We start from the raw sequence: 27,107 nt of genomic DNA, 5'->3' as shown, positions 1-27,107 counted from the left end.
AATGGAACTGGGAATGGAGGATAAAGGTGAAAAACCCTAACTGTCCTTATAATATATATATGTTGTATGTATAAATAGTTGAGTGGGAATTCAATTTTGTGTGGGCTGCATGCGTGTGGACATACCCTTTCAAAGAGAAAAGAAAAATAATAATCAAAGTCTTCACAAGAAGTTTGATTAATTGATACTAATGGCTAACATATGAGGCATTAAATATTTTGAAGGAAACAGAGGGAAGGACTGATAAGAGTACTAAGGCTCTTTATATCCACAGTTTTTACTGTTGTATCACTTTGTGATTGAGAACAAATACTTAGGGCATCCTGATAATTTGTTTATTTTTTGTGGTAGCTAAAATTCAGCATTTGGGTTCAAAACCTTCTTGAGCTCTTACTTTATCTTAGGAAAGGGGTTTTGTTAAATTCTTGAAACAAAAAGGAGCCAGTCGCTACAGAGATCCAGGCACTAAGAGCAAAGTCACAGTTAAGTGCTGTCAGGCAACGGCTGAAAGAAATTGTTCACCAGGCAAACAGAGTTGTGAGAAACTGGAGGCACACCAAGTAGAAAAGATAATAGCTTATGGATTGAGTAGGTGATCAGAGTTGACTAGGTAAGTGCTTGTCAATCTAAGTCTTGAAGAAGGGAGTACAGGTCAGGAATTAGACATAAAAGACAGTGGATATAGAGGAAGCAGACATAAGGGTGAAACAACAAATACGGATCTGTCAGGGAGACAGCCCCAAGTAGGAGGGCATGGTATGACCCTGATACTGAAATGGGGTGCCTGCCTTTGGCTTTGCAGGATTTAGCAAATAAACAAATCAGAGAAGGGAGAGGGTAGCTATGGACAGACTCTGAACCCAAGCTTATTGAAACAATGGGCTTGAGCACTTCTTAAGATCTGGGATTCAATATCCTTCCTTGACATGGTATTTTTGAGATTTGCTTTAGAACTGCAATATTTAACTGACTTGGAAAACCTCCAGGTTTAATAACAACTTTCTAAATTCTAAAGGTTAGCTGTTCTTCAAGTTGTAGATTGAAAATGCCAAACCAGTAATCAAATCATTTCAGCAGTTATTCTCCTGTTCTTTGTTAGTTAAGGTTCAGATTTCTTTTGTCTTTGGTGACCAAAGAATATCTTGAAACACTCAAGTATTGAAGAGCATTGAGGAGTTTCAGGCTGACAAAGATGGAGAATAAAACAATGAAAAACTGTCACAGGAATGGGGCAAGATGTACGCTGACATTAAACACTTAGAGACTTTGCCTTCTTTGTGCCCCTGTTCCTGAATATGACTCTACTTTTCACCCCCAAGAAGAATCAATTTTGAGGTTATAACCAGTCTTCTTTAATAGTTCATCTAATCTAAGAAGAATCGATCAAAGGAGAAAGCTTGTTAAATAATAGCAAGTCAATCATGTAGAAGAAATACGTGCTATGTAGAAGGGCACATTATGTTTTCAACATATGATTGACAGTTCTTATAAATCACAGCTTTGCTTCTAAACCTTTTCATAATGAGCGTTAGGAGGATCTTTCCTGCAAGCACAAACACACATTGAAAGTAAAAAAAACTTAAAAATCAAAGGGAAAAACAATCAGAAGAACAAGAAATAAATGCATTGAAATGTTTAAAAATGATTAATAGTTAGACGTAACTATATTCTTTAGCCAAGCACCTTCAACATTAGAAAAAGATAACAAGATTCTGTGGTTCCATTTCAAGACCATTTCCATTTAAAAAAAAAAGTGAAACTCTTTTATGAGGCCTAATACCTTTAGCAAAGACAATTTCACATAGTTATGAAGCATATCATTGCAGAGACACAGCTGGAGCCAAGAAATGGGGTAGTCAGCAGTCTCTCCAGACTTGTGTGTTTTAAGAAACTTCTTATCTGGATTTCTTGTGTATTTCTTGTAGGTTTAATGCTAAGGGAAGCCAAGCTTTATTGCCTCAGTGCAAACAATCACAAATGTCCCTCTAGGTCCTCCCCAAGAAAGCCAATCTCTGATTTATAATCTCCCTTAACAGGAGAATGTCCATGATGCTAAATTACCTTAACATTGTGCAATCTCATCCTAATGCCTTAAAACATTGATGTGAATCCAGACTTCTGATTTCCTGCTTCCATTTCAAATCAGATTTGATCTCTGCCTAGCCCTTTGAATGTATTTGGGTTTCTGTCTCTCAGTTGGTGGTTGGACAGTTATGTCAATGTGTTTGGATTTCTTTTGGGAGGAAAAAATAAAATTAAACCAATCTTTCTTTCTTTAAAACAAGAAACGAAAGGAAAGGCAACATTATGAAAAAAAGAAACGTAAAAATCTTGTGCTATAAGAGAGATGAAAAAAATTTTTAGTAGTTGTTCCTTAAGTGCTGAGCATGAGGAGCAGCTAAAGATGAACTATAAGATAAAAAAACACTTTTTTTATACTAAATATTCCTACATGTGGTAGCAAAGGACTCTACACTTGAAATGTCGTCAGGCAAAATAAATATTATATCTGGAGCTTTCCCCCCATATCCATAAGTTTGGCATACAGTGCCAGGTACTAACATCGAGTGCTCTTTTGTTTTTTTCTCTTCCCAAAGCCCCAGTACCTGGTTGTATATTCTAGTTCTTCCATGAGAGCTACCACCACAGCATGGCCACTGACAGATGCGTGGCGTGGTTCTGCGCCTGGGAACCAGGCTGAGCCACCTCAGTGGAGTGCACCAAACTTTAACCGCTAGGCCATAAGGGATGGCTCAACATCGAGTGCTTCTTAACAGCTTTACTGGGGCAATAATGTGTGTATATATAGGAAATAGTATATGCATAATACTGCAGTTATGTACACATACTGTACATGATTTTACAAACACATTACATGTTTGACTATTTTCTCTTATTTCTCTCAATGAAACATGGTAGTCTACGCTTTTAACTTTTTGCCTTATTTTTAAATTACCAACCACTTTAGACGAGGTGAGAACTAAAGAAATGACTCTTCCAAAATTTCTGTTAAAGAAAACCAACGTGAAAGTAGCAGTCAGACTCAAACTCTGAAAGAGTATTGATTTTCTTTCTCATCGAAATCATAGCAGAAAAAATTCTAACTGGAATAATTTCTATATTCCTTGGCCTTTTTGTCAAAGATGATGTTACAAATTAATACACACGAGTAGTGAGGCTTTTTCTTTTTGGTTGAATCACTCCATGAATATAATATCCTCTAATCTACAATCTTCTTCCTTCTTTTGAGTCTCAGGAAATTTTATGGCGATTCTCTCTTTATATAACCTATTTTGAAATGAGAGTACAACACTGTAACAAACTGTTGTCATTATAAAAATTTAACTGTTAATGTGAAAAATAATTTTTATTTTTAGTAACATACTGAAAATGATTCCTTTCTAAAATTATACTTAAACACTTTAAGCCAATCATTTAATTTCAGCAAAGACTATAGATTATAGAATTATATTTTTGAAAGATTAATGAAATGCTATTTTCATATAAATTTATTTGGACTGTTCTATTCTTTTAACTTACTCTTTCTACCCTTTAAGAAGTCATTTCTAAGATTGTAACCATACGATATGATGTCGGCTAACTTTATTGTGGTAATCATTTTGCAGTATATACATATATCAAATCACTATGTTGTACCACTTAAACTTACACAATGTTATATGTCAATTATATCCCAATAAAGCTGGAAAAAATTAAAAGGTCTGTTAATATTAGTAAGTCCACTACTTAGCAAAATAAAATTGGACTTTCTTAATAGATTCCTCATAGACAAAAGATAAAAAATTAAAATAAATGAAAAATAGTTATTTCTAGCATACTTGTGTCCTGAGTTTGATCAATCAGGAATATATTTTGTTAAAAAAACTTTCTAAGCTTTTGCTAAGACAACGATTTACATGTTGAAATTATTGATAGGTTAATTTAATGTGATGAGAAAATTAAGGAATGGATGCTATTTAATATGTTTTCTTTTATATGAATTCTTGAGTAATATTAATGTTTTAATTGGTATAAAAATTAAAATTAGATTTTTAGTTTTTTTCAACACTTGCACATCACTTTTCCTTATATTTCTTTTTTTTCTTTTTTTTTTCCTGTTTAAAAAAAATTTCGCTGGTTACCATAAAATGAAAATAGAGTGAGTTGAATGTTTAGGGTACATTTTGGTAATGTGGTTTTTAATCTTACCTTTGAACGATATGTTTTTCTTGGAAAGATTTTCTTTGCTGCACTTTTCTAAAGGTATAATTTATATACAGTAAATTTCACCTATTTTATTGTACAATTCTACCTCTTTTGACAAACGTATATAGTTGTGTTAACACCACCACAATCAAGATATAGAACAATTCCATTATCCTAAAACTTCCCCTCTACTCAATTGTAGTCAACTTACAGCCCCCATCTCCGATCCCCCAGCAGCCTCTGATCTATTTTCTGTCTCTATAACTTGGTGCTTGCAAGAATATTATATGAATGGAGTCATACAGTACCTAGGCTTTCGAACCCAGCTTCTTTCTTAGGATATTATATTAGAGAATCATCCATATTGTTGTGTGTACCCTAATTCATTCCTTTTTATTTCTGGGTAGTATTCCCCTGTATGGAAGTGTCACAGATTGTTCATCCATTTTTCAGTTGAGGGATATTGGAGTTGTTTGCAGTTTTTGCTGATTTCTCATAAGCTGCTATAAAGATCCGTGTTCAAGTTTTGAGTGAACATAGCTTTCATCTCACTTGAGTAGATACCTATGAGGGAGATGAATGAATTGTACGGTATACTTAGTTTTATAGGAAACTGCTAAGCTGTTTTCCAAAGTGGGTGTAGCATTTTGCATTCCTACCAGCAGTGTATGAGTGTTACTCTGCATCCTTGCTGGCTCATGATGTTGTCTCTCTTTTTTTAAGATGTTCCAATAAGTGTGTAGTTGCATCTTATTGTGGTTTTAATTTGCAATTCCCTAATGACTGATGATGTTGAGCCTCTTTCCTTGTGCTTATTTTCCATCCATATATTTTCTTGGTGAAGTATATGTTTAAAACTTTTGCCTATTTTTTAAATACATTGTTTTCTTTGAAATTCTAAACACAAGTCTGTTTTTTTTTCCAAATTATTTTATTGAGGTCATAATGGTTTATAGCATTGTGTAGTTTCAGGTGTACATTATTGTTTTTCAGTTTCTGTATAGACTGCATTGGGCTCACCACCGATAGTCTAATTTTAGCCATCACCTTTACCCCTTTTGTCCACTCACCAACCCCCTTCCCCTCTAATAATCACTAATCTGTTCACTTTATTCATGTGTTTGTTCATCTTCCACATATGAGTAGAATCATGTGGTGTTTGTCTTTCTCTGTCTGGCTTATTTCACTTAACATCATACCCTCAAGGTCCATCCATGTTATTGCAAATGGGACAATTTTGTCCTTTTTATGGCCAAGTAGTATTCCATTGTATATATATATACCACATCTTCTTTATTCATTCATCAGTTGATGGGCAGTTGGGTTGCTTCCACATCTTGGCTACTGTGAATAGCAGTGCAATGAACATAGGGCTGCATAAATCTATTTGAACTGTTGCTTTTTTAGTTCTTTTGATAAATACCCAGGAGTGGGAAAGCTGGATCGTATGGTATTTCTATTTTTAATTTTATGAGAAATCTCCATACTGTTTTCCATAATGGCTGCACCAGTTTGCATTCCCACCAGCGGTGTATGAGGGTTCCCTTTTCTCCACATCCTCTCCAACATTTGTTATTTTTTGTCTTGGTAATTATAGCCATTCTGACAGGTGTAAGGTGATATCTCATTGTTTTGATTTGCATTTCCCTAATAATTAGGATATTGGACATCTTTTCGTGTGCCTCTTGGCCATCTGTATATCTTCTTTGGAAAAATATCTGTTCAAATCCTCTGCCCATCTTTTGATTGGGTTGTTTGTTTTTTTGTTGTTCAATTGTATGAGATCTTTATGTATTGGGGGAATTAACGCCCTGTCAGAAAAATTTGCCAATATTTTCTCCGAGTTGGTGGGTTGTCTTTTCATTTTGTTCCTGGTTTCCTTTGTCTTGCAGAAGTTCTTTAGCCTGACGTAGTCCCATTTGTTTATTTTTTTCTTTTGTTTCCTTTGCATGACTAGATACGGTATTCCAAAAGATGCTGCTAAGACCAAAGTCAAAGAGTGTACTGCCTGTATTTTCTTATAGGAGTTTCATGATTTTAAGTCTTACATTCAAGACTTTAATCCATTTTGCGTTAATTTTTGCGCATGGTGTAAGGTAATGATCTATTTTCATTCTTTTGCATGTGGCTGTCTAGTTTTCCCAACACCATTTATTGAAGAGACTTTCCTTTCTCCATTGTGTGTTCTTGGCTCTCTTGTCGAAAATTAGCTGTCCATAGAGATGTGGGTTTATTTCTGGGCTTTTGATTCTGTTCCATTGTTCTATGTGTCTGTTTTTGTGCCAGCACCGTGCTGTTTTGATTGCTATAGCTTTGTAATATATTTTGAAGTCAGGGATTGTGACGCCTCCAGGTTTGTTCTTTTTTCTCAGAACTGCCTTGGCTATTTGGGGTCTTTCGTTCTTCCATATAAGTTTTAGGGTTCTTTGTTCTATTTCCATGAAGAATGTCATTGGGATTCTGATTGGGATCGCATTGAATCTGCAGATTGCTTTTGGTAAGATGGACGTTTTAATTATGTTTGTTCTTCCAATCCACGAGCATGGAATATTTTTCCATTTCTTTATATCTTCTTTAATTTCTTTCAATAATGTCTTACAGTTTTCAGTGTATAGGTCTTTCACCTCCTTGGTTAAATTTATTCCTAGATATATTATTCTTTTTGTTGTGATTATAAATGGGATTGTATTCTTGACTTCTCTTTCTGATAGTTTATTATTAGTGTATAGAAATGCAACTTATTTTTGTAAGTTGGTTTTGTACCCTTCAACTTTGCTGTAGTTATTGGTTATTTCTAGTAGTTTTCTGGTTTATCCTTTGGGGTTTTCTGTATATAGAATCATGTTATCTGCAAACAGTTATCTGCAAAAAAAAAAAAATGTGAGTTTCACTTCTTCCTTTCCAGTTTGGATACCTTTAATTTCTTTTTCTTGCCTAACTGCTCTGGCCAAAACCTCCAGCTGTGGGTTTGTCGTATATGGCCTGTATTATGTTGAGATACTTTCCTTCTATACCCATTTTATTGAGAGATTTTATCATAAATGAATGTTGGATCTTGTCAAATGCTGTCTTTGCATCAATTGAGACGATTATGTGATTTTGAGTCCTCATTTTTCAACACAAGTTCTTTGTCAAGTACATGATTTGTAAATATTTTCTCCCTGTCTGTGACTATCCGAGAATAAACATTCTTAATTTAAATGAAGTTCAATTTATTTATTTGTTTTTTCATTTATTGTGTTTTTGGTTTTGTATGTAAAAAATCATTCCTAACTGAAGGTCACAAAACTTTCTTCTATGTTTTTTAAAAAAAATTTTAGAGTTCTAAGTTTTACATTTACATCTATGATTCATTTTAAGTATTTTTTTGTATTGAATGTAAAGTATTAATAAAGATTTTTATTTTTATTTTGCATATGGGTGTCTAATATTCCAGGACTATTTTTAGTTGGAAAGACCACCTATCCTTTCTCCACTGAATTGCCTTTTTATTTTGTCAGAAACCAGTTGGTCATATATCTGTGAGACTGTTTCTGGGTTCTTTTTTCTGTTTCCCTTGGCTCTATGTTTGTTGCTGCTCCAATATCGCTCTCTTGATTACTGCAGCTTTGTAGTTAGTCTAGAAGTCCCGTATGGAGTCCTCTGACTTTGAAGAGAATGTGTATTCTGCTGGTTTTGTGTGGAGTTTTCTCTAAATGTCAGTTAGGTCAATTTAGTTGGTAGCTCTTCATGTTTTCTATATCCTCAGTGACAATTTGTCACCTTTTTTATCAGTTCTGAGAGGGATTGTTGAAGTCTCCAACTGTGTTTGTGAATTTGTCTAGTTCTCTTTTCAGTTCTCTCAGTTTTGCTTCCTGTATTTTGAAGTGCCGTTGTTAGGTGTATACACCTTACATTTACATTTGTTATGTCATTTTGAGAAATCAAACCCTTTGTGTTTAAGTAATGTCCCTCTTTATCCTTGCTCTGAAGTCTAGTTGACCTGGTATTAATATAGCCATTCTTGCTTTCTTTTGATTAGTGTTTGCATAGTATCTCTTTTCTATCATTTTATTTTTAACCTATTTATGCTTTGTATTTAAAATGGGCTTCTTGTACACAGCATATAGTTTGGCCTTCATTTTTCAATCCAATCTAATGATCTTTCTTTCTTTTTTCTTTAAAGATTGGCACCTGTGCTAACATCTGTTGCCAATCTTTTTTTTTCTTCTCCCCAAAGCCCCCTGGTACAAAGTTGTATATTCTAGTTGTGAGAGCCTCTGGTGGTGCTGTATGGGACACCACCTCAACATGACCTGATGGGCAGTGCCATGTCTGCACCCAGGATCCAAACTGGCAAAACCCAAGGCTGCCGAAGTGGAGCATACAAACTTAACCACTCGGCCACATGATTGGCACCTGATCTTTATTTTTAGTTGATGTGTTTATAAAGTTTACATTTAATGTAATATTAATATGATTGGATTAAAATCCACCATATTGTTAGCTTTTATTTTTAATCTCTTACTTTGTTTTTTCTCCCTTTCATTTCATTTTTGATTTTTCTGTTTTAGCTCTGTTATTGATTTATTATTAATTTTTCTTTTAAAAATTATTTTATTCATAACATAAGCCCTACGTTACACAGTATACATCTTTAATTAATCAGAGTCTACCTTTAAATAATATCATACTACTTAACATAGTATGAGGACTTAACACTGTTCTTCCAATTTATTCCTCATAATCTTTGTGTTATTGTTGTCACACGTTTTATTTTTACATATGCTATAAGCATTGCTAGTATTTTTACTTTAGGTAATTGTCTTTTAGAGCAATTAAAAATAAGGAGAGATGAATTTCATGTTTACTTCCATTTATTCTGTTTCTAGAACCCCTTATTTTTTTACATATATGTTGTATTTTACCAAAGTTTTAAAAAATATGTTGAAAATTTTTTTTATTAGCATCTACAACACAATCCCTGACTCCTCTTGGCTCTGTTGAAAATTTGTTGTGCTTAGGCAGCTGGGAATATGTTTGATTTGTATAATTCTTTTATGCTCACTTAGAATTTCAGAACCAAAAGCCTGAATATATCATATGAGGTCCTTTGGCTTAATCTTCAAAGTCTGACAGATTTACTTCAAGTGATCCTATTTTAAGATGTATCTGAAGTTCTCCTTTTGAGGTTGAAACAAGCCTGCTTGGTCTATGAGTCTCTTCATCTGTCTCCTTCTCTTACTCTTGCTCTCATGGGTGGAGAGGGAGTAACAGGACCAGCCTGTCCTGCTTTTTAATATTCTCCTTTAGTATCCTCACACATAGATGAAGGTAGTTATTGAGTCTTTTCTTACCATTCTCCTTTACAGGTAAAAAAACATTCTGTACTTCTCCAAGTTTTTTATGGAGGGATAGCTCTCCTTTTTCACTATATCTTTAAGCATTTGTATAGTATTTCCCCCTGAATGTTTCATGTAATTATTTTTGTTAGTGCATGTGTAAATAAGTGGTAGCAGTATTCACCAGGATGAAGGAACCAGAGTCTCGAAGGGGCCAACAACGGCTCTGGGAGAATGCCTGGGCTTCAAATGAAGTGTTGTAAATTCTCAAGGGTCCCCAGTACCCTTGCCAATTGGTGGATACTGTTCTGACCCTTATAGCTGAGTGCTAAACTTAAACCCTCTCTCTGAAGCCATATGCCTTCTTTTACTCCAGATATATACCCTTAGGAAAGCTCAGGGATTCTGAAATTAGGTTCGTATGCTCCAAAAGCTATGTTCATCCAAGGACCTGGTTTATTCCAGAGCCACTGAATGCAAGAGCCCTAGATTTGTTACTTACATCAGGGTGGGGCAGGAAGAAAAGAGCAGATGGGAAAACCTAGAATTTTTCTGAGCAAGCTATATTCAGTTGCAAGAGAAAAAGTACTCTTGACATTTGGGCAAGTCCTGCAGTAGAACTTATAAACACTTGTCAGTTATGAGGGGCACTGCAAGAGATACTTATTTTCAAGCTTTCCCTTTTGTTTCATGTCCAGAGCATAACATTTTCTTTTTGTCTTTTTCCCCCTCAAGGGGTGCTACATCCATTGTGTACAGATGCAAACAGAAGGGGACCCAGAAGCCTTATGCTCTCAAAGTGTTAAAGAAAACAGTAAGTTTATTTCATTATATAATAGCATCTCTAAGGGATCTGTGACCTGGAGGAGCCCTGATTCAAAGGACAAAGGGACCAGAGAGCTGCCATGTGCAGTGAACTCATTTGAATCTTGATTGTGAAAGTGCAATCAAGTGGGTTGCGTCTGATGGAAACTGTTTGCCTGAAAGCGACTGGATCTCAGATCGGATGAGGTTGTGGGGAGAAGTATGGAAAGAAAAACATGCAGAGCTGGCAGGTAAACCTGGCTTTGGACACCAGTCATGCTTTTGGCTATACAAATATGCCTAGATTTTCCAGTGATGGGTTTGCTTCAGTAAAGGCCAGCTGGGCAAGTGCTGATGTTTCTAGGACTGAACCTGCCATCTAAGAAGTTTGTGTTGGAACAAGAAGGAAGGATCGTGTTTTGAGATTTCTTCTTTTTGCCCTATACTTATAGGAGAGGTGAGGGGACAAAAATTACTTAGGCTTATCTGCAATGAGCAAGAAATGCAGCAGGTGAAATTTCTAAATACAAAGGTATTTAGAGCCCAAGGTAATACTCACTGCACCCAGAGAGTATTTGTCGTTGTAATGCTCTGCTTGCACTTTCTGTCCTTAGGTGATTTCCCCTTATAAAACGTCAATAATGGCAACATATTCTTTTATAGCACATCCTTTCTTTCTCAAATTTTGTGTGAACAAATATGTGAAATATATATACTTCTAGAAACCCAGTTGTAAAGTATGTTGAAAGAGAAGTATCATAAATTTTGAAGTCAAATAATACTTCCCTTAGGTCAAAAGATTTTTTTTCCTAAAGGCAGCATAACATCACCGGCTGTCTATATATTGTCCGGCACAGGGAAATTTTACAGTCTCATTTGATGAAGACGAGAATAATGGCACAGGGTTTTTAGTCGAGTAGAAGTGGAATGACATTTCGAAACAATTTGTTAGAGTTTAAAGCCATAGCAAAGTAAAAAAAAAAAAATGGTTTGTTGAAGTAGGTAATAATTTAAATGGCAATTGCTACTGATAAACTCTATGTTCTGGATTTCTTGTTTGGTGTAGGCATTGATTTAAGTTATCCAAGAAGGTAGAGGAATCTTTTGATTGGTAAGGTTTGGAATTTTCTCTTAAATCAAAATCCTATTACAGAGTTTATTTGAATTAAGGATCATTAAAAATTTTATGAAATAGAATTTCCTGTTGAATAGCTACTTTTTATAAAAATAAATTGGCATGGTTTAGCAGTAGTCACACACGAGATGTTTTTGAACTTGGTTGTATCCTTTCTTGCTGGTTAAAAGAAATTTCAGTAAAATTTGTGAGTGGTTATTTTTGTTTCATAGTTGAGGAAACTTTGAAAGATACATGAAAGTCCAAAAAATAAACATTCAGAAATGACTTGTGAATGCTGAGAGTCCCAAAGGACAAAAGGCTGGTTTAGAGAATGTTCGTTTATGTCAAAAATCTGTGGATGGATTGGAATAAGAGATAGGTGAAGATGTTTGGCAGGTCCACGAATCATATTCATAGAGAAAGTAAAGCTCTTGTTTGCCCTTGCTGTCTTCTCTTCTCCACCTCTGTTGTGGAAACATCTTCCTCAGAAGACAGGCAGGAATAGAATGTGGATGGGAACCAAATGACAGATGGAGCTGCAGAGCAGTGCTGTAAGGCAGATGTTGTCAAACACAGTTACTGTTGTGCCAAATGGAATGAGAGAAAATCCCCTGGAGAAACCTCAGCCTTGAACATGAATTAGATAGAATTCCCAGGATTGTCTGCTGGAATAAACCATGCACAGAGATGTGTAAACGAGAGCAATTGCAGGCAAAACCTCAAAGAGCAATTGCCTCCAGTGTTTCATTCTGTATAGGTCATGGAGATGGAAATTTCCTGATCTAAATGAAATGAATGAAGTCTAAGAATCTATTTATAGAGAGAAAGTGATGCAGGGAAAATAATTCAGCCAAGGATCTGCTCTTGAGGGCGGAAGGGGACTTCAGAAAACTTGATTTATTTATGTAATCTATCTATTAAATCAAGCCACATAAAATTGCCTCTGTTAAACCATTTTTTTCCTACAAAAATGCCAAATTTTATGTGTTTCAACTAACAACTTAGGGCCCTCTATGCTACTTCACTGGATAGATCCTCAGGTCTTCATTTTATGACTAGACCTAAATCTAAGAGGTCTGAAAGTTAGTCTATTATCTATCATCTATCTGTGAGAGTTACCTGGGGCTGCCATAATAAACTACCACAAACAGGCTTAAAGCAACAGAAATTTATTCTCTTACAGTTCTAAAGGCTAGAAATCTGAAATCAAGGTGTTGGCAGAGGTGATTCCTTCTAAGGATGCTGTGGGAAAATTTGTTCCATGCCTCTCTCTTGCTTCTGGTGACTTCCAGCAATTGCTTGGCATTCCTTGTTGTAGATGCATCACTCTAAGCTCTGCCTCCTTTGTCACATGGCCGTCTTCTCACACATTCTCATATAATCGTCCCCTTAAGCATGTCTGTGTCCAAATTTCCCTCTTCTTATGAGGACACCAGTCCTATTGGACTGGGGGCCCACCCTACTTCAGTATGACCTCATCTGAAATTAACTACATATATCTAAACAACAGTTCAATTTCCAAATAAGGTCACATTCTGTAGTACTAGGAGTTATGACTTCAACATATCTTTTTGGGGGGACACAATTCCACCCATAATATTATCTATAAGAAAGGATCTCTAAGGTGAATTTCAAAGTATTCTATTCAATATTTTATCTGAAGATGAGTAACACTTATATCACATTCAAGAAAGTTAATAAACATGAGAAAACTCATCCAGTTTATGTGATTGATTAAATTCATATCTGTTTGTTTTTAAGTCCAAGAAAGGTTTTCTCTCTCTTTTACAGTTAATTATTTGATAATTTTTTGATAAACCTCTTTCCCAAGATCTGTTTAAATACTTTTTCAGGACAGTTTACCCACATGTCATTTTGTGGCAATATTAAGTACCTTTCTCATAGCTTAATATTTTACTATTTTAAGCTTAATGTTAATTGTTAAATATAAATATTAATTTCCCATAGCTTAATATTTTGGGAAGGATTTTATTTACACTGGCAATAAGAGACTTATTCCCCCATAAAACACCCAGATCATCACTGAGAATCTGTTAGACAATCATTTGTTTGGGTGATAGACAAATACTGTACCCATGGGGAGACAGACTAAACTACCAGCTCTTTTGGAGAGAGCCATATCACATTAGTGGTCAGGTACAGGACAGAGTTAATACTGAGAATGAATGTAAAATGCATTGTCGTATACAGACAATTGGCTATTTTGGCTAATAAAATATCCTTGTGGGAAGTTAACATGTAATTATAATAAAATATTTTTAAATTACCATTTATTTTATAAATGGATGTAATACCATGTACTTTATATATAAATGACTACATTTCATAGAATTAGAATACATTAAAATACATATCAACAAAGGTCATAATGTCTGCAACTTACATTCCAATAGTTACACAACAACAAAAAGTGTGTGTATGTGGGCATGTGCACAAATAGGGAGAGAGTGAAAGAAAATACAGCAAAAATCAACAATTATTGAATTTAAGACAGTATACTAGTGTCTATGATGATATTTCAACATTTCAGTATATATGAAAATTCTCATAACAAAAAGTTTTGGGAAAAAACATACTTCAACATTCAGATCCTATTCAACATAGCATTTCTTTTGGCCATTCAGAAAGCATTTCCAGATCTTGCAGTTTCTAAGTGTTATGATAAACATCAGTGATTCTCTACTATAGATGTATGGAGTACTAGAAAATAGAAAATGATAGTTGAACCAAGTTCTTACTATTCTGAAAAAACCTGGACATTTCCAGAAACAATATCCTTTTCTCTCATTTTGTCATTAATGAGGATTAAAACTTTGAACATAGTAAGAGTAAACTAGAGAGGAAAATGAATTGAAGGACTTTTTGGGTTGTTTGTTTATTTTTTTCCACTTAGTGTTAGTGATCCTTGTACTGAAGAAGTCATCAAATCTCTAGGAGTGGCATTTATACTTGCCTCTTGGGAAAAAGTGGCCGATTTTCTAACGTTTTATTTTGAAACCGTTACAGACTGACAGGCAGTGCCCATAAATACCTCATTACCTTGCACATAAGAGCTCATTGGCCTGCAGGCATCAGTGCAAGTTTTCCTATGAACTTTGTAAGACAAGAGTCAAGGGTGAAGGAAACAAGGCTAACTTTTTACGTTCATGCATGACCCCTTCCTCATCTCCATTTTATGTGATATTGAGAAGAAAATGAAGTAGAGTAGAAAGATTTACTAAGCTACTTCCTTCCTCAGGTTAAAGGCTGTGGGGCATTAAAGGATTCTGGTAGACACAGCTAGTGCGACAACCAGTGATTTACAAGATGAACCTTTTTACTGCTGTTATATGACTTTTTGAATATGCTGGAAATAGAATTGCACCAAAGGAAAAAAAATAGATTCAAGGAAGTGTCGAAATTTGAACAGATTAAGTAGAGGGAACCTTCAGCCTGGATGGAATTTTGCTGTGTTAAATGGAATTGTAACTTTTGGAGAATGACGTGGTGATTCCTGGAGTCACTATTTCAGGAGCAATTTACACGCTTTACCTTTCTCCCTTCAAAATACATCCCTCAGGGTGTATCTAAATAATCACACTTCAGCCCCATCAGTATGGCTCATTTTCCAGAAGAACTGACTAGGAGTTAAGAAAATTGTGCTCACCAATCATTTATAGTGTCCCTGGAATTTTGGAGACAAATATTTAAACTCTAGAATTCAGATGAAATTTCTAGCTGTGTGGCTCAACTCTTGGCAAAGATTGCATTCAGCTTACTGTAAAACCTATGCCCTCTCGTGAAATACTCAGGATTGAGTCTAACAATTAATCTCAGTGTGCAAATTCAGGATTTTTGAGTCTGAGAGCCAATCTTGGTGTGTAAATTCAGAGTACATAGGTATTCTGACTCCCCTCAAGAATGACCGTGCCGTTGCAGACTGAGATCATGGGCTCTGGAGATCATGAGGAGTTCAGGATCACTTCTGCCACTTAGCACCTGTGTGACTTTACAAGTTATGTAAATCTCTCAATCTCAATTCGTTTGTCTGTAAAGTGGCTTTAAGAATATCTAGCTCATGGCGTTCTAATGAAGATTAAAATGAGATTATTTATGTAAAATATTTCTCAGCACTCAGGAAGCATGTAATAAATGCTAAACGATATTCTTATTATTAATTGTAATGGGTCCACCCAGATCTATTATAACAGTACCAGTTCATTCTGTGCAATTCTGATGTTCTCATTAGCTTGATTAAAACTGAGCAGCGAGTAGCACCAGACATATTATGCACTCACGTATGAATAAAATTAATTTTGTTGTTTTTGGATTGCTTTTAAAATTTCTGCTAAAAATGGGTGTGTATTTTACTACTGTTGTCAATAAAATTCAATTTGGCATTAAATAAAGATTTCTGATCCTACGACCTCCTATTACATCTTGGATGCCTGTGATTCCTAAATTTGGAATGCCTTCAACTCTATGGCTTTATTTTGATTCTTACCATTGGAGCAGTGTGACTAGCTTCATAGTGTAGGAGCTGTTCCAGGTCTAAATTTTGTCATATTTTAATTACCATAGTATCAAGTTACCTCTACATTTCTGGAACGGATTTTCTTGAGTGATTTAATAAACATTCACCTTGTAAATGCCCCTAAGTTTTATAAAATTTTCCGTAAGTGCTAGTTTGGCCTTTTATCCTCTTCTATATTAGGTGAAGAACCACACATTGTGATTTGCAATCATTCTATGAATTAGTTTTTAACTTCTACTCATCTTTCCTTATATTCTTATGGGTTAGCATTTGAGTATATAACTATGATGTTGCGGGAGAATTTGAAAGGTTTCTCTAGATAAATTATGGAATGTACACAGGCCCCTTCCCAAATTGTCGGTAGGTGAATCTCCAGAACATCTCCATTAGAAGAGATTTTCAGATTCCTCAGTTCTAATAGAGGTAATAGCATTTATACCACTAGGTTAACTGAGGATTATCTGCTCTTGTCCCTTTCTACCTAACCTTTGGGAACACAGAAAACTGACTATGGACCATTCACTTTCCAGTTGCTACGATGCGTGTAAGAGAGATGCTGGGTCAATCTGGGTTGAAGATATGCATCCAACACTGCTGTAGCCACTTCTAACTGCTCGTGCATGTGCTCTAGAAGTGCAGGCAAGGTCGCCTTTGGTCAGTGATAGAGAGGAGAATAATAAATCACTAGCTCAAATAGACTTTTTGGGCCCGATCGAGGTCTCAGAACACATTAAGGAAAGTAGCTTGTGGATAACAAGCCGTGTCAAGTGAAGTGAAACTTCTTTAAGCATTCTGTCAGTTGGAACCTATTGATTTTCATAGGGACTATTAAGCAGGTTTCCTAGAATAGGAACAGAGATATTTCTGTTCAGTTTGTGACAAGTATACATCTACAAGTGGAAAAAGGTAGCGAGGTGGAATGTGAAATCTTGGCTTGATTTCTATGCTTTACCATTCAGAGAGCCACTTAAAGTCTGAACATTCTTGTAGAGAATCAGTTGTTGCAGTTTGATTTGTTTTCTTTTTTTGATAGAAACACTGCTGGAATCTGTCACATTTCAGCTTGCTTATCCATTCTCTGGTTATATAGATCTTTTATAGGTATTTTGTTGCCTTTTTTTTAAAGTAAACACCGTAATTCAGAGGCAGGTTGAAGCAAGGGCGAGGGGGAGGAGAGAGAGAAGTTAAGAATATAGGCACGTGCTTGTGTGCTGTTGCCCTAAAGGAAACACACTTTGCACAGACATCATCCACTCAAGTTACCACATTTAACCCTCTAGCACTTGTGTAAGTGGTAGGTGGTTGGATTTAAAGTGGTCAGGTAGAGTCTATGGAGCAGAAAAAGGAGGTCCATCACAAGCCCTAAACAGAGAAAGTCTTAGAGGGAGAGCTTTGGTTATGGTACCCTAGTAGATGGAAGAGACTAGAAACTTCTCAGAGAGCTGAGCTGGAAAGGCCTTGTAATCAAAGGAGAAGTGCTGGGCAGTGGGAAAGTTCAGAGGAGCCCAAGGTCAGAAGATCAGAGCTGGGGACTAGTGCCCAAGGGACCACAACCAAGAGAGTTGAGGGAGCCAGAAGGAGCACAGCCTATCAGGCTCAGAGCAAACTTAGGATTCATATCATAGTGAGAAGAGGAAAAGCTATAATCTTAGTGTTAACAGGGAAAAACATTTGATTAAATTTTCATTTTTATATTTCTTTATGGTGCAAAGTTGAACGGTAGTCGAAGCTGCATCCATCCATCCAAAGTATGAAGAAGAGAGGAGAGAAAGAAGGCTAAAAAAAGAGCAAGTCATGGAGCTCCAAAGTCATTAATTTGCTAAAAGAGAGAAAATGAATGACTATGTTCAGAAGATATTAATTAGAAGAGATCCAAATAATTTTCAATATTGAATTGTCTTCTCTTTCAACTGTTTCTTTTAAGTAAGCACTCTCAAATCCCATATGCCACCTCAGTAGTTTTAATAGCAAAGGAGCATAATGCTAATAAGAATGGAGCCCACATTTAATTATTAAACACTATGTAGTAGCTCCTTTCACATGTTAACACAAAGAGCCCCATGGGAGTGTTTTACTTGTGGGAGTTTTGGAGAAGCGACATGTCCAAAGTACACAATAGCATGTGGAATTTGAACCCAGGGCTTTTGAGTTCCAAATCTGGGCCCTTTCTATTTATTCATGCCAGCCAGGTCCTGATAGAAAAGAAGACAAAAAAAAAAAAATCAGGAATGGTCGTGGCTCAGATCTGGGACTGAAACTAGATGTTGCTCCTCCCTAAACTGATAAGGGATGAAAAAGCATTTGTTGACACACAGACACAGGGAAGCTGAGTTCAGTTCTAAGTCACGCTGTGAAACAAGGGTAAATAACATTCCCTTTGTGCAGAGAATACAAGCAACATATTTCTTTTCCAAATGCTGTTAAAACCTTAGTTCAATAAGTCTCAGCATATAATGTCCACTAACAGATGAAAAGAGGAATAACTGGGAAGTGCATAATATACAAAATACACACATTTCCTTGTGCTAATCTCTTTGCTTTTTTTCTTATTGGTAGATTAAGGGGATGCAGTGATGGCCCCAGATGTGGCTATGTGTATGGAGTCCCAATTTCCTCTCTGCTGCAAGTGTCAATATCACAGGATAAATCCAGTTAAAGCTACTCAATCTTATCTACTCTAGAAGTCTGAAAAATGCATCAAGTTGATATTTATATCTACAATGGTTTTTTTTCCCACAGCATACTAACTGTCACTGGGAGGATTTTTCTTTGAGATTTTGAGATCAGAATAGCCTAGAACTGTTTCTCCATCATAGCATCAGGACACACTTTGGTGTAGTGATCAGTTTCAAGGTGGGACATACCTCATAAAGTACTATAAGCTGTGAATGATTTCTTTTATTGATAAATCAATGCAGATCCAAGATTATCATCCTCATTTAAAAAATTTTGACATATTTTTATGAAAGCGAATGTGGATGAGTGCCAAAATTTACCCATCACATTTATATCTGTAAAAAAATTTTAAGATATTCTCTATTTATTTGACAATTAAAATTCTTCCTGAGACTGGTACCACTAGATATCTGGGGGGGAAAATACTTATAGTTTCCAGTAAAAGATATCTTCGTTTTTTCCAGTTTGAGTCTTTTTTAGTTTAAAAGAATTTCTTCATGGTAAATATTCAGTGTAAGTTCAGCTCTCTCTCAGATCTTTTCCTTCCTTTCCTGTTCTTCCCACATTGGCCTCTGGGTTCAAGAGAAGCTTGAGTAACCCACGGAAGCGCAGTCTCCACAGTGAAGATAAAGTAGCCATGTGCCAGAGCCATTGCCAGATGCTAACTGCACTAGAAATCCAACTAGATGAGGGTACCAGCAGCTGTAGATGGGGACACATCATGGGGTTCAACAGCTGTGTGGAAAAGGCCAGTGAATAATGGCCAAACATTCAGGAATGGGATTAGACCATCCCAGTGACACAAGATCAGAGACCAGCCCATGCATGGTCATCTTTCCGCTGCCTTCTCTGAACCCTGACAGTCCTGGACAGTATCAGAGAGGTAGCAATGCTAGGACATCAGCAGGGAATGTGTGCATATCTACCCAATTACTCATTCATGGAACTTTTCAACTCTGGGCCATTTAACCCAGAAGGGACTTAAGGACACACTGATGGGAGTGCATTGAGGATGTGCACAACAATGTAAAGAATAAGACACTGAGAAGGACTGAGCTGACATGCTTTAATTCCTGATTTCTGGAAGCATCTAGTCTCTTCAGAAAAGTGAAGCTCTGGGGTTCACTTGTTTTAAGATGCTTCCTTAGCAAGGGAGGCAAATCTAGACTTTCACGTCAAGGAAGGATACTCCTGTGGAGCAAAATCAAGGATGGAATGTTTTTCAAACCTTAAATCATTAAGATCTCTAGCATCTCCTTCTTTCTAATTCCAGCCCCAGAGCGTGATTATATTACTTTTGGGGTCATTTAATAGCCTTTTTATTGCTATAGCCTATTTCTTTTTTTTTTAAGGAATTTTTAGCATTCTTCAGCGATATTAACCAAGGTATCTGAAGGTCTTAATTATCTTAGAAAGAGCAGGTAAGAAACTAAAGCTTCCAAGAGTGTCCACGTTTCTGCCTATTCAAAGCTACCCTCAATAAGGGATTCAACCCCAAGATCTAATTAAAATGCTTAGTATTTCCAGGGGTATTTTTCGTTTTTGTCATTTGATAGGTTACAAACTCATAAGCTTCTTGAATATCTGATTACTCAGTTTTACAACTAATAGATAATCACTTAGTTTCAATATCAAGGAGCTATCTTAGGGCCTCTGAAAGTATACGTTGTTCTGCCCCTCACTTCAGATGGTTTGGGAATTGTGCAACTGAGTCATTGCTGTTCAACTGAAAGAAATATAAAGTGAAAACTAAATTTTATTGTTCTCATGCCTTCTTCATAATTTTAAAAGCATTTTGAAAAGTACTGCCTTGACCATGTAAAAGTTACCAAAAGGCACTGAAAAGAAATGATGTGGTTTTTTACATTTCTATTAGAATTTGAATGTATACAGGACATGGCTGACACCCAGGTCCATAGCAACTCAGGTGTGACCTTGGTGGTCAACAGTAATTAATAAATATAAGAAATGGTCTTAAAATCTCCCTAGAGTTTAACCAAATTAGTACAGCTCTTATCCCAGTTTGCAAATAAGGTGAAGGCAAGTGTCAAACAGGCATCAATTCCCCTCTTTGAGTACCATCGAGCAAGAAGATTGTGTTGGATACGGTTTAGGATTTTAATGAAGTTGTTTTCTGCTTTTGGAAAACAAGATAAATAAAACCATATTTCATGTTTATTAGGCATTTTTTTCTTACTGTTGCTGGAATGATCTCATAAATCCTAATACTTCTAAATTTAGTTTGCTTCATTTGCAGTAATTTTTATGGGAAGACTTAGAAAATTAGAAATAGAAGACTAGGAAATGCCTTACTTTTACAAATCCTTTCAGGGAAGACACTGAACATCTACCATGGGCCGGGAGACTTCACATATATCCTCATTTAATCCTTACAATAGGAATACTGCAGGTTAGCAGTGATTATCTCCATTTTATCCGTGAAGAAATTGACGTAATCCTCAGACAGGGTAAGTGGCTTTATAAAGGACTCTGACTGGTAGAGCCAGGATTCAAACTGCATTTTCTTAAAAAGTACAACCAAGAATGTACTTTACGGAATGGTTTATATTAGTAACAAATTGAAAGAAATTAGGCATTAATGACACTGGACCATTAGGAAGCTGTTTTACATTCTGCTTATGAATATTAGGAACCCATAAAATTTTATGGTATTTTTTAGTGAAAACTGTAAGAAATAAAATTATATTTTTGTATTTGAAATATGTAAAGAAATATAGACAGTTTAAAAAGCTGAAAGGAAATGAACCAAAATGCTAATGAAAGTTGTGTTACAACGGTGGATATGTTCCTAACTCTTATTTTTTTATATTTCACATCTTTTAAAAATGTGGCTGTGATACTTATAAAGATTTATAATGTCTGTTTACTTTCTTCCAGCCTTGACAACGTGAACCTGAAAAGAGAATTTGGGAGGCTAACATTATATTCCTTTTTTTCTCACAGGCTGTCAGTTTCCTTTTTGCAAGGATCTGACTATGCTGGTGTTGAAGTCACCTCATTGGTCAGTATGGGAGCAGGGACCCCGCAAGGTCTTTCTCTTAAACTGCCTTCTGATGGGCACAGAGACAAAGCAGAGAGCTCACAGTTGCAAGCCTAGAATTCTCTGCTTACTGAGGTCTCACAGCCCCTTCTCTGGCACTGTGTAGTACACTCCAATTCTCACTGTTATTTTCTAATTTTCATCATTTTATTCTCATTTAATCTCTTCTCTGGCTGTGTTTGATACACAACACTGATCACAGAAATTAAAGAAAGCCATGCTGTTTGAAGAACAGGCCTCCACTTTAGCAGCTATAAAGGCTCTATATCCTGTGATTGGGGAGAGGGGCAGACGTGGAATATCAGTACCTGCTGCAGGGGATTTAGAAAATCAGTAACTCCGCCTGAGTTTCTATTAATTATATCTCTTGGAACAGTCTTCCTTTACCTTGGGAGAATGCAATCTTAAATAAATGGTATAGTAACCATTAGTGGCTCACAGTTTGGAAATCATAAGCTTCTTTCCATGCAGGCTCTAGAAGATCTGGGTACTTAGCTCTGCCAGTGGGACAGACATCCTCCACTATAGTGTCAATAACATGACAAAATGTCATATAGACCTAAATGGGAGGAGGAATACTGACTCACCAATTCTACTCTCTTCTAACCAAAGCTGTAGTACCAGGGATTTTTTTTTAAGCTGTTAACCTTTTGTATTCAAATACTAGCTCCATCCCTCATTCACTCATTCAACAAATTGTTATATACCAGGCATTGGTAAATAATGCTGGGAATACTTATGTATAGAAAATGAACAAAACCCTTGCTGTCATAGAGCTTATGTTCTGGCGGAAAAATCAAATAATGAATTAGTAACTAAATGATAACATAGATGTTTGTAAATGTTATAAAGAGATTAAAGTGATATAATTCATATTGTGTTTATATGTGTATGTGTGTAGCTACTTTTGATGGAGTGGCCAGGGAAGGCCCCTCAGTTACTCTCCGAGTAAAGTAGGAAGGTCTAGTGGAAGAGAGGGAGAAGTGAGTGCAAAGGCCTTGGAGCCTAGTCAGGAGTTGAATGGCCTGTGTAGAGAGAAAAATGACATCAGATCAAGAGGGTGAGGCCAAGCCATCCTGAGTTTTATGGTCCATGGTAAAGAGCTTGCATTTATTCTAAGCACAATGGCATCTCAACAAAGGCATTTAAGTTGCAGAGTGACAGGGTCTGATTTACATTTTAAAGATGGCACTCTGGCTGCTGTATGCAGAGGGAATGATTGCAAAGGGTAAGAATCCAAGCAGGGAGACTAGTTAGGGAGCATTACAATACTTCTGTAGCCTTTAAAGTAGAAGAAAAGTCAGACAAGAATGGTGATGTGGAATAATCGATTTTATTTCAAGAAAGGAGTGATCAAATATCATATCAAATGCTGCTGACAGGATAAGACGAGATCAGAAAAGTAGCTAATAGTTTGACTCCAAGTGGCTCCTCTAGGGAGGCCACTGATCTCTTCTGTAAGAACAGTTTTGGAAGAGTTCTTGGGATGAAGCCAGATTGGATTGCAATGACAAATATGTTGGGGCAGGGGATGGAGGGCGGAGGGAGGAAGTGGAGAAAGACTGCAGAGACAACTCTGGAGAGGTTTTCTGCGGAGAGGAGCAGAGATATGCTTGGGAAGCAGGAAGAGGGGTGAGGAAATGAGAGATGAGATCTTTTTAAGGATAAGAGGTATTAAATCAGGGTTACCCCCATATACTCTTAATCTCAAGGTGAAATACAGAGATAAAGGAAACAGGAGAAAGAGGTGCGTAAAGATATAAAGTCCTTCCTACCTTATATACCATGTTCTCTTCCATCTTTTCTCTCCCTCTGTTAAGCCAAATCTGTTTCTAGTGAGAGTCTGGCATAAGCCAAATCTTTTGTATAAACTTTGTTCAGCTTGATATCTCTCCCAGGAATATTTTAAGCCTGTTTCATTCACTGTAAAATGAAAGACTGTTTCCTGTGAAAGAATTTTTGGCATCTATGAGAATGAAGGCTTAGATTTTAGAATCTATGAATGAAGGAGCAGAGGTAACCTCTTGGAGGAGCTGCTCTGTTCTGAATCTACCTGACTTACAGATGTTTCAGGTTCTGAAATACCAGTGTCTGTCTTTCTGGGTTGAGCTTCTCAGAGCCTTTCTTATCTTTTCTAAATTCTATTCCAATCCTTGGGCTCCTCCTCCATTGAAAAGCTCTACTTTTCTCCCTTTTGCCTTCTCAATGTCTTAGAGTCTGTAGGGAGTAGGAGGTGGCTATTAACAGAACTATTGAAAATTGAGTTTCACAATTTTCAAAACCAAGCTTATTTGATTGAAATGTGTTATTAGAGTTTGTCTTCTTACACTGATCAGAGCAAGATTAGCATTATGCTAGTCACGGTTAAAAGTAAAATAGGATATTGGTTCTTCCAAAGTACCTCTCCCTTCTGTCCCACCCCACCATGTCCAATGCTTACCACAGCCTCCACCTCTGAACTGTCACCTCCTCTGTGTAGCTGTCCCTTCTGTTCTCCTCTCCATCGGGTCCAAACTCACTCTGAAAGATCTGGGAGAAGAACATTCAAGACAAAAGACTATCAAGTACAAAATGGAAAGGCCCAGAAATAGAAATGATTTTGGTTTCTTTGAAGATCAACTAGATGCCTAGTGAGCTTCAGTAAAAGGGGATGACTGGTAGGTGAGTTCAGTACAATGGACAGGGCCAAGATGTTATTAGCATCTTGCTGAACCTTCTCCAGTCCTTGCCACCTCAGTAAATGGCAGTTGTATTCTTCCTATTTCTCAGGCTGAAAAACTTGCAGTCTTACTTTGCACTTCTCTTTCTCTTCCCCCATAGCCAGTCCACCTTCAAATACTACTGGCTTTTCCTTAAATATATCCTTCCACTACTCACCTCCATCACTACCACCTGGGCCCAAACCTCCATCACCTCTCATAGAGATAACTGCTGTAAACTCTTATTGGGTCTCCCTGCTTTTACTCTTTCCATCATCCTCATCCCTACAAGAGTCAGGGTATCCTTTTAAAACTTAACTAAGATCATGTTATTCTTCTCTCAAAACCTTCCAGTTGTGTCTGATCTCTGTCATACTAAAATACCAAGTCCTTCCCGTGGTCAACATGGCTCGTCATGACCCAGCTCCTGGTCATGTGGAGCCTCTGTCATCATCTACCACTCTCCTTGTCTGTCACTTTGCTTTGACTAAACTGGCTTCCTTGCTGTCACTCGACTGCTTCAAACCTCACTTATAGCTGAGGGCCTTTGTAATTGCTATTTCCCTGCCTGGAACACTCCTCCCTCAGATCCGGCAGTTGTGTCCCATCTTAGTTTATCAGAGAGATCTTTCCTGACCATCTTTCTCAAATACATCCTTCATCACCCTATATCCCCTGCCTTGTTTTTTGTTTGTTTGTTTTTTACCTTAGTTCTTATTAACTCTGGACCTTTTATTTATTTATTTGTTCACTTTCTGTCTTCACTAGAACATAATCTTCTTAGAGCATAAACTTCTTAGGAAGTTTATCTATTTTGTTCACTGCTGTATCTTCATGCCCAGAATAGCCCCTGTACATAGTTGGTACTCAAAAATATTTGTGGAATAAGTGGATGAAATTAATTCGATGAAGATGTATACAGATTGATAGATTGAGTGATGAAAATATAGTGTTCTCTTGGATTGTTTATACCTTCTCAGTGAGTTAGAAGCAAGGCTGTGACAGGAGAGTAAAGGGAGGAGGGAGTATTGGAGGTTAAAGGAGAGAAAGTGTAAAACGTTCTATTGCAGAGTGAGAGAGCTGAGGGTTCTTTGAGATTTGGGGTCATAAATTAAAAATAGGACTAGTCAACTTAGTTGTGAATTTTCTCCCAGACACTTCAATTCAGGCACAGACATGGAATAAGAGAAGAGTAGAGTTTAAACAAATTAAGGGTTTTGCCTGGCAAGTCCAACAGAGGAAGATAAGTAGTTGAGGGAATGTGCAGGTCAGTGCTTATCCTAATGGACCATGGAATCTAAGTAAGAGACATAAAGAAAGGAGTTAGAAAGCAGAGAGTGATGTTTGAAATCAATATTTTTGAAGAGGTACAGTTGATGGTAATGATAAGGCCTGGAATATGACGATGGGAATGGATTACTAAGGTGGCGTAGAGGAGAAGATTGTCAGAATTGAGGAAACAGTAAAGAAACTGAGAGATATGAATGGATCCTCTACATGAGAGTTGAGATAAAGTTGCTAAAATATGCTAAAATCTTCAGTATACGATGAGTGGCAAGGAGATCGGAACATGACTACAGCAAGGAGGAAAGGTTGCAGGTTGTACTGGCTGATGGCAGACATTTCAAAGCAGCTGGGATTTTAAAGGGACAAGGGAGAAATGTTTGGACAAAGCAATGAGGAGGAAAACGATGTCTATTCTTCTGCCAGGCCCTGTGGTACTTTTCCTTTGAGGATAAGAACAAGTCACCACTTGAGCAGACTATGAAAAAAGTGAGGCAGTCGTGAGATGCCCAGGTTTCTATTAGGTGAAGAAGACAAAGGGAATAACAGATTTGTTAAATTTCTACAGTTATTAGAGATACCAGCCTCATGTAAGAAAACCTTGATATTTTCTCTGTCCCACATTTGATTTTGCATGTTCCAACAGCAGTTCTTGGCTTGCAAATCCTTGTAGGCTAAAACTGTCTTTCTTGAATTTAACAAAGCTCCAGTTGTCAAGTCTTTTCACCAAGCATGTTATTGCCAATGTGTACTTGTTGATATGTCAGAAAACAGGATGCTAAATTAAGCAGAAACTATGCAGAAGAAAATTGTTGTGAAAATTTAAAGATATTTGTCTATTTATCCATTAAAAATTTATATTTTGCCTTTTTCCACAAAGGATTTGAGGAGCACAGTTCTGTACTTCACATCACATTCTCTGGTCATTGTCAAAACACACTTAAGAGGGGCCGGCCCCGTGGCCCAGTGGTTGGGTTCACGTGCCCTGCTTTGGTGGCCCAGGGTTTCGCCGGTTCAGATCCTGGGCGTGGACATGGCACCACTCATTAGGCCATGCTGAGGCGGTGTCCCACATGCCACAACTAGAAGGACCCACAACTGAAATATACAACTACGTACTGGAGGGATTTGGGGAGAAAAGGCAGAAAAAAAAAAGATTGACAACAGTTGTTAGCTCAGTTGCCAATCTTTAAAAAAAGAACGCAAGCCTAAGAAGCCAGAGAAAGAATAGAGAGAGGAAATAAGATTTTTAGTCCTAATCCCTGCAAAAAAAAATGAGATGAGGCTGAGCATTTTATGTGAAAACGCTGCTGTGTTTGACTGAATCCTAGAAGTAGAGGAGTAGTCTGTACAACTTGCCAAGAGTATTTGAAGTTCCGGAGTCCAGATCTAGGCTGCATCTGAG

The 27,107-nt window shown here is 36.8% G+C and overlaps 1 protein-coding gene across 3 annotated transcripts in view; it reads left to right on the top strand.

Moving 5' to 3' along the window:
* CAMK4 (calcium/calmodulin dependent protein kinase IV) overlaps window positions 1–27,107 on the top strand; it is a 212,487-nt gene that overhangs the window by 92,199 nt on the left and 93,181 nt on the right. For 2 of the 3 annotated variants that reach the window (XM_044780091.2, XM_014843070.3), the window contains one exon: window positions 10,263–10,341. The exons of the other annotated variant lie outside the window; for it this stretch is intronic. In XM_044780091.2, the coding sequence (XP_044636026.1) occupies window positions 10,263–10,341 (79 nt within the window). The remainder of the gene's footprint in view (window positions 1–10,262; window positions 10,342–27,107) is intronic. 3 annotated transcript variants of the gene reach the window in all.

This window comes from Equus asinus, chromosome 9 (genome assembly GCF_041296235.1).
Source record: "Equus asinus isolate D_3611 breed Donkey chromosome 9, EquAss-T2T_v2, whole genome shotgun sequence".
Classification (NCBI taxonomy): Eukaryota; Metazoa; Chordata; class Mammalia; order Perissodactyla; family Equidae; genus Equus; species Equus asinus.
This window is presented reverse-complemented; position numbering and strand designations above follow the sequence as displayed.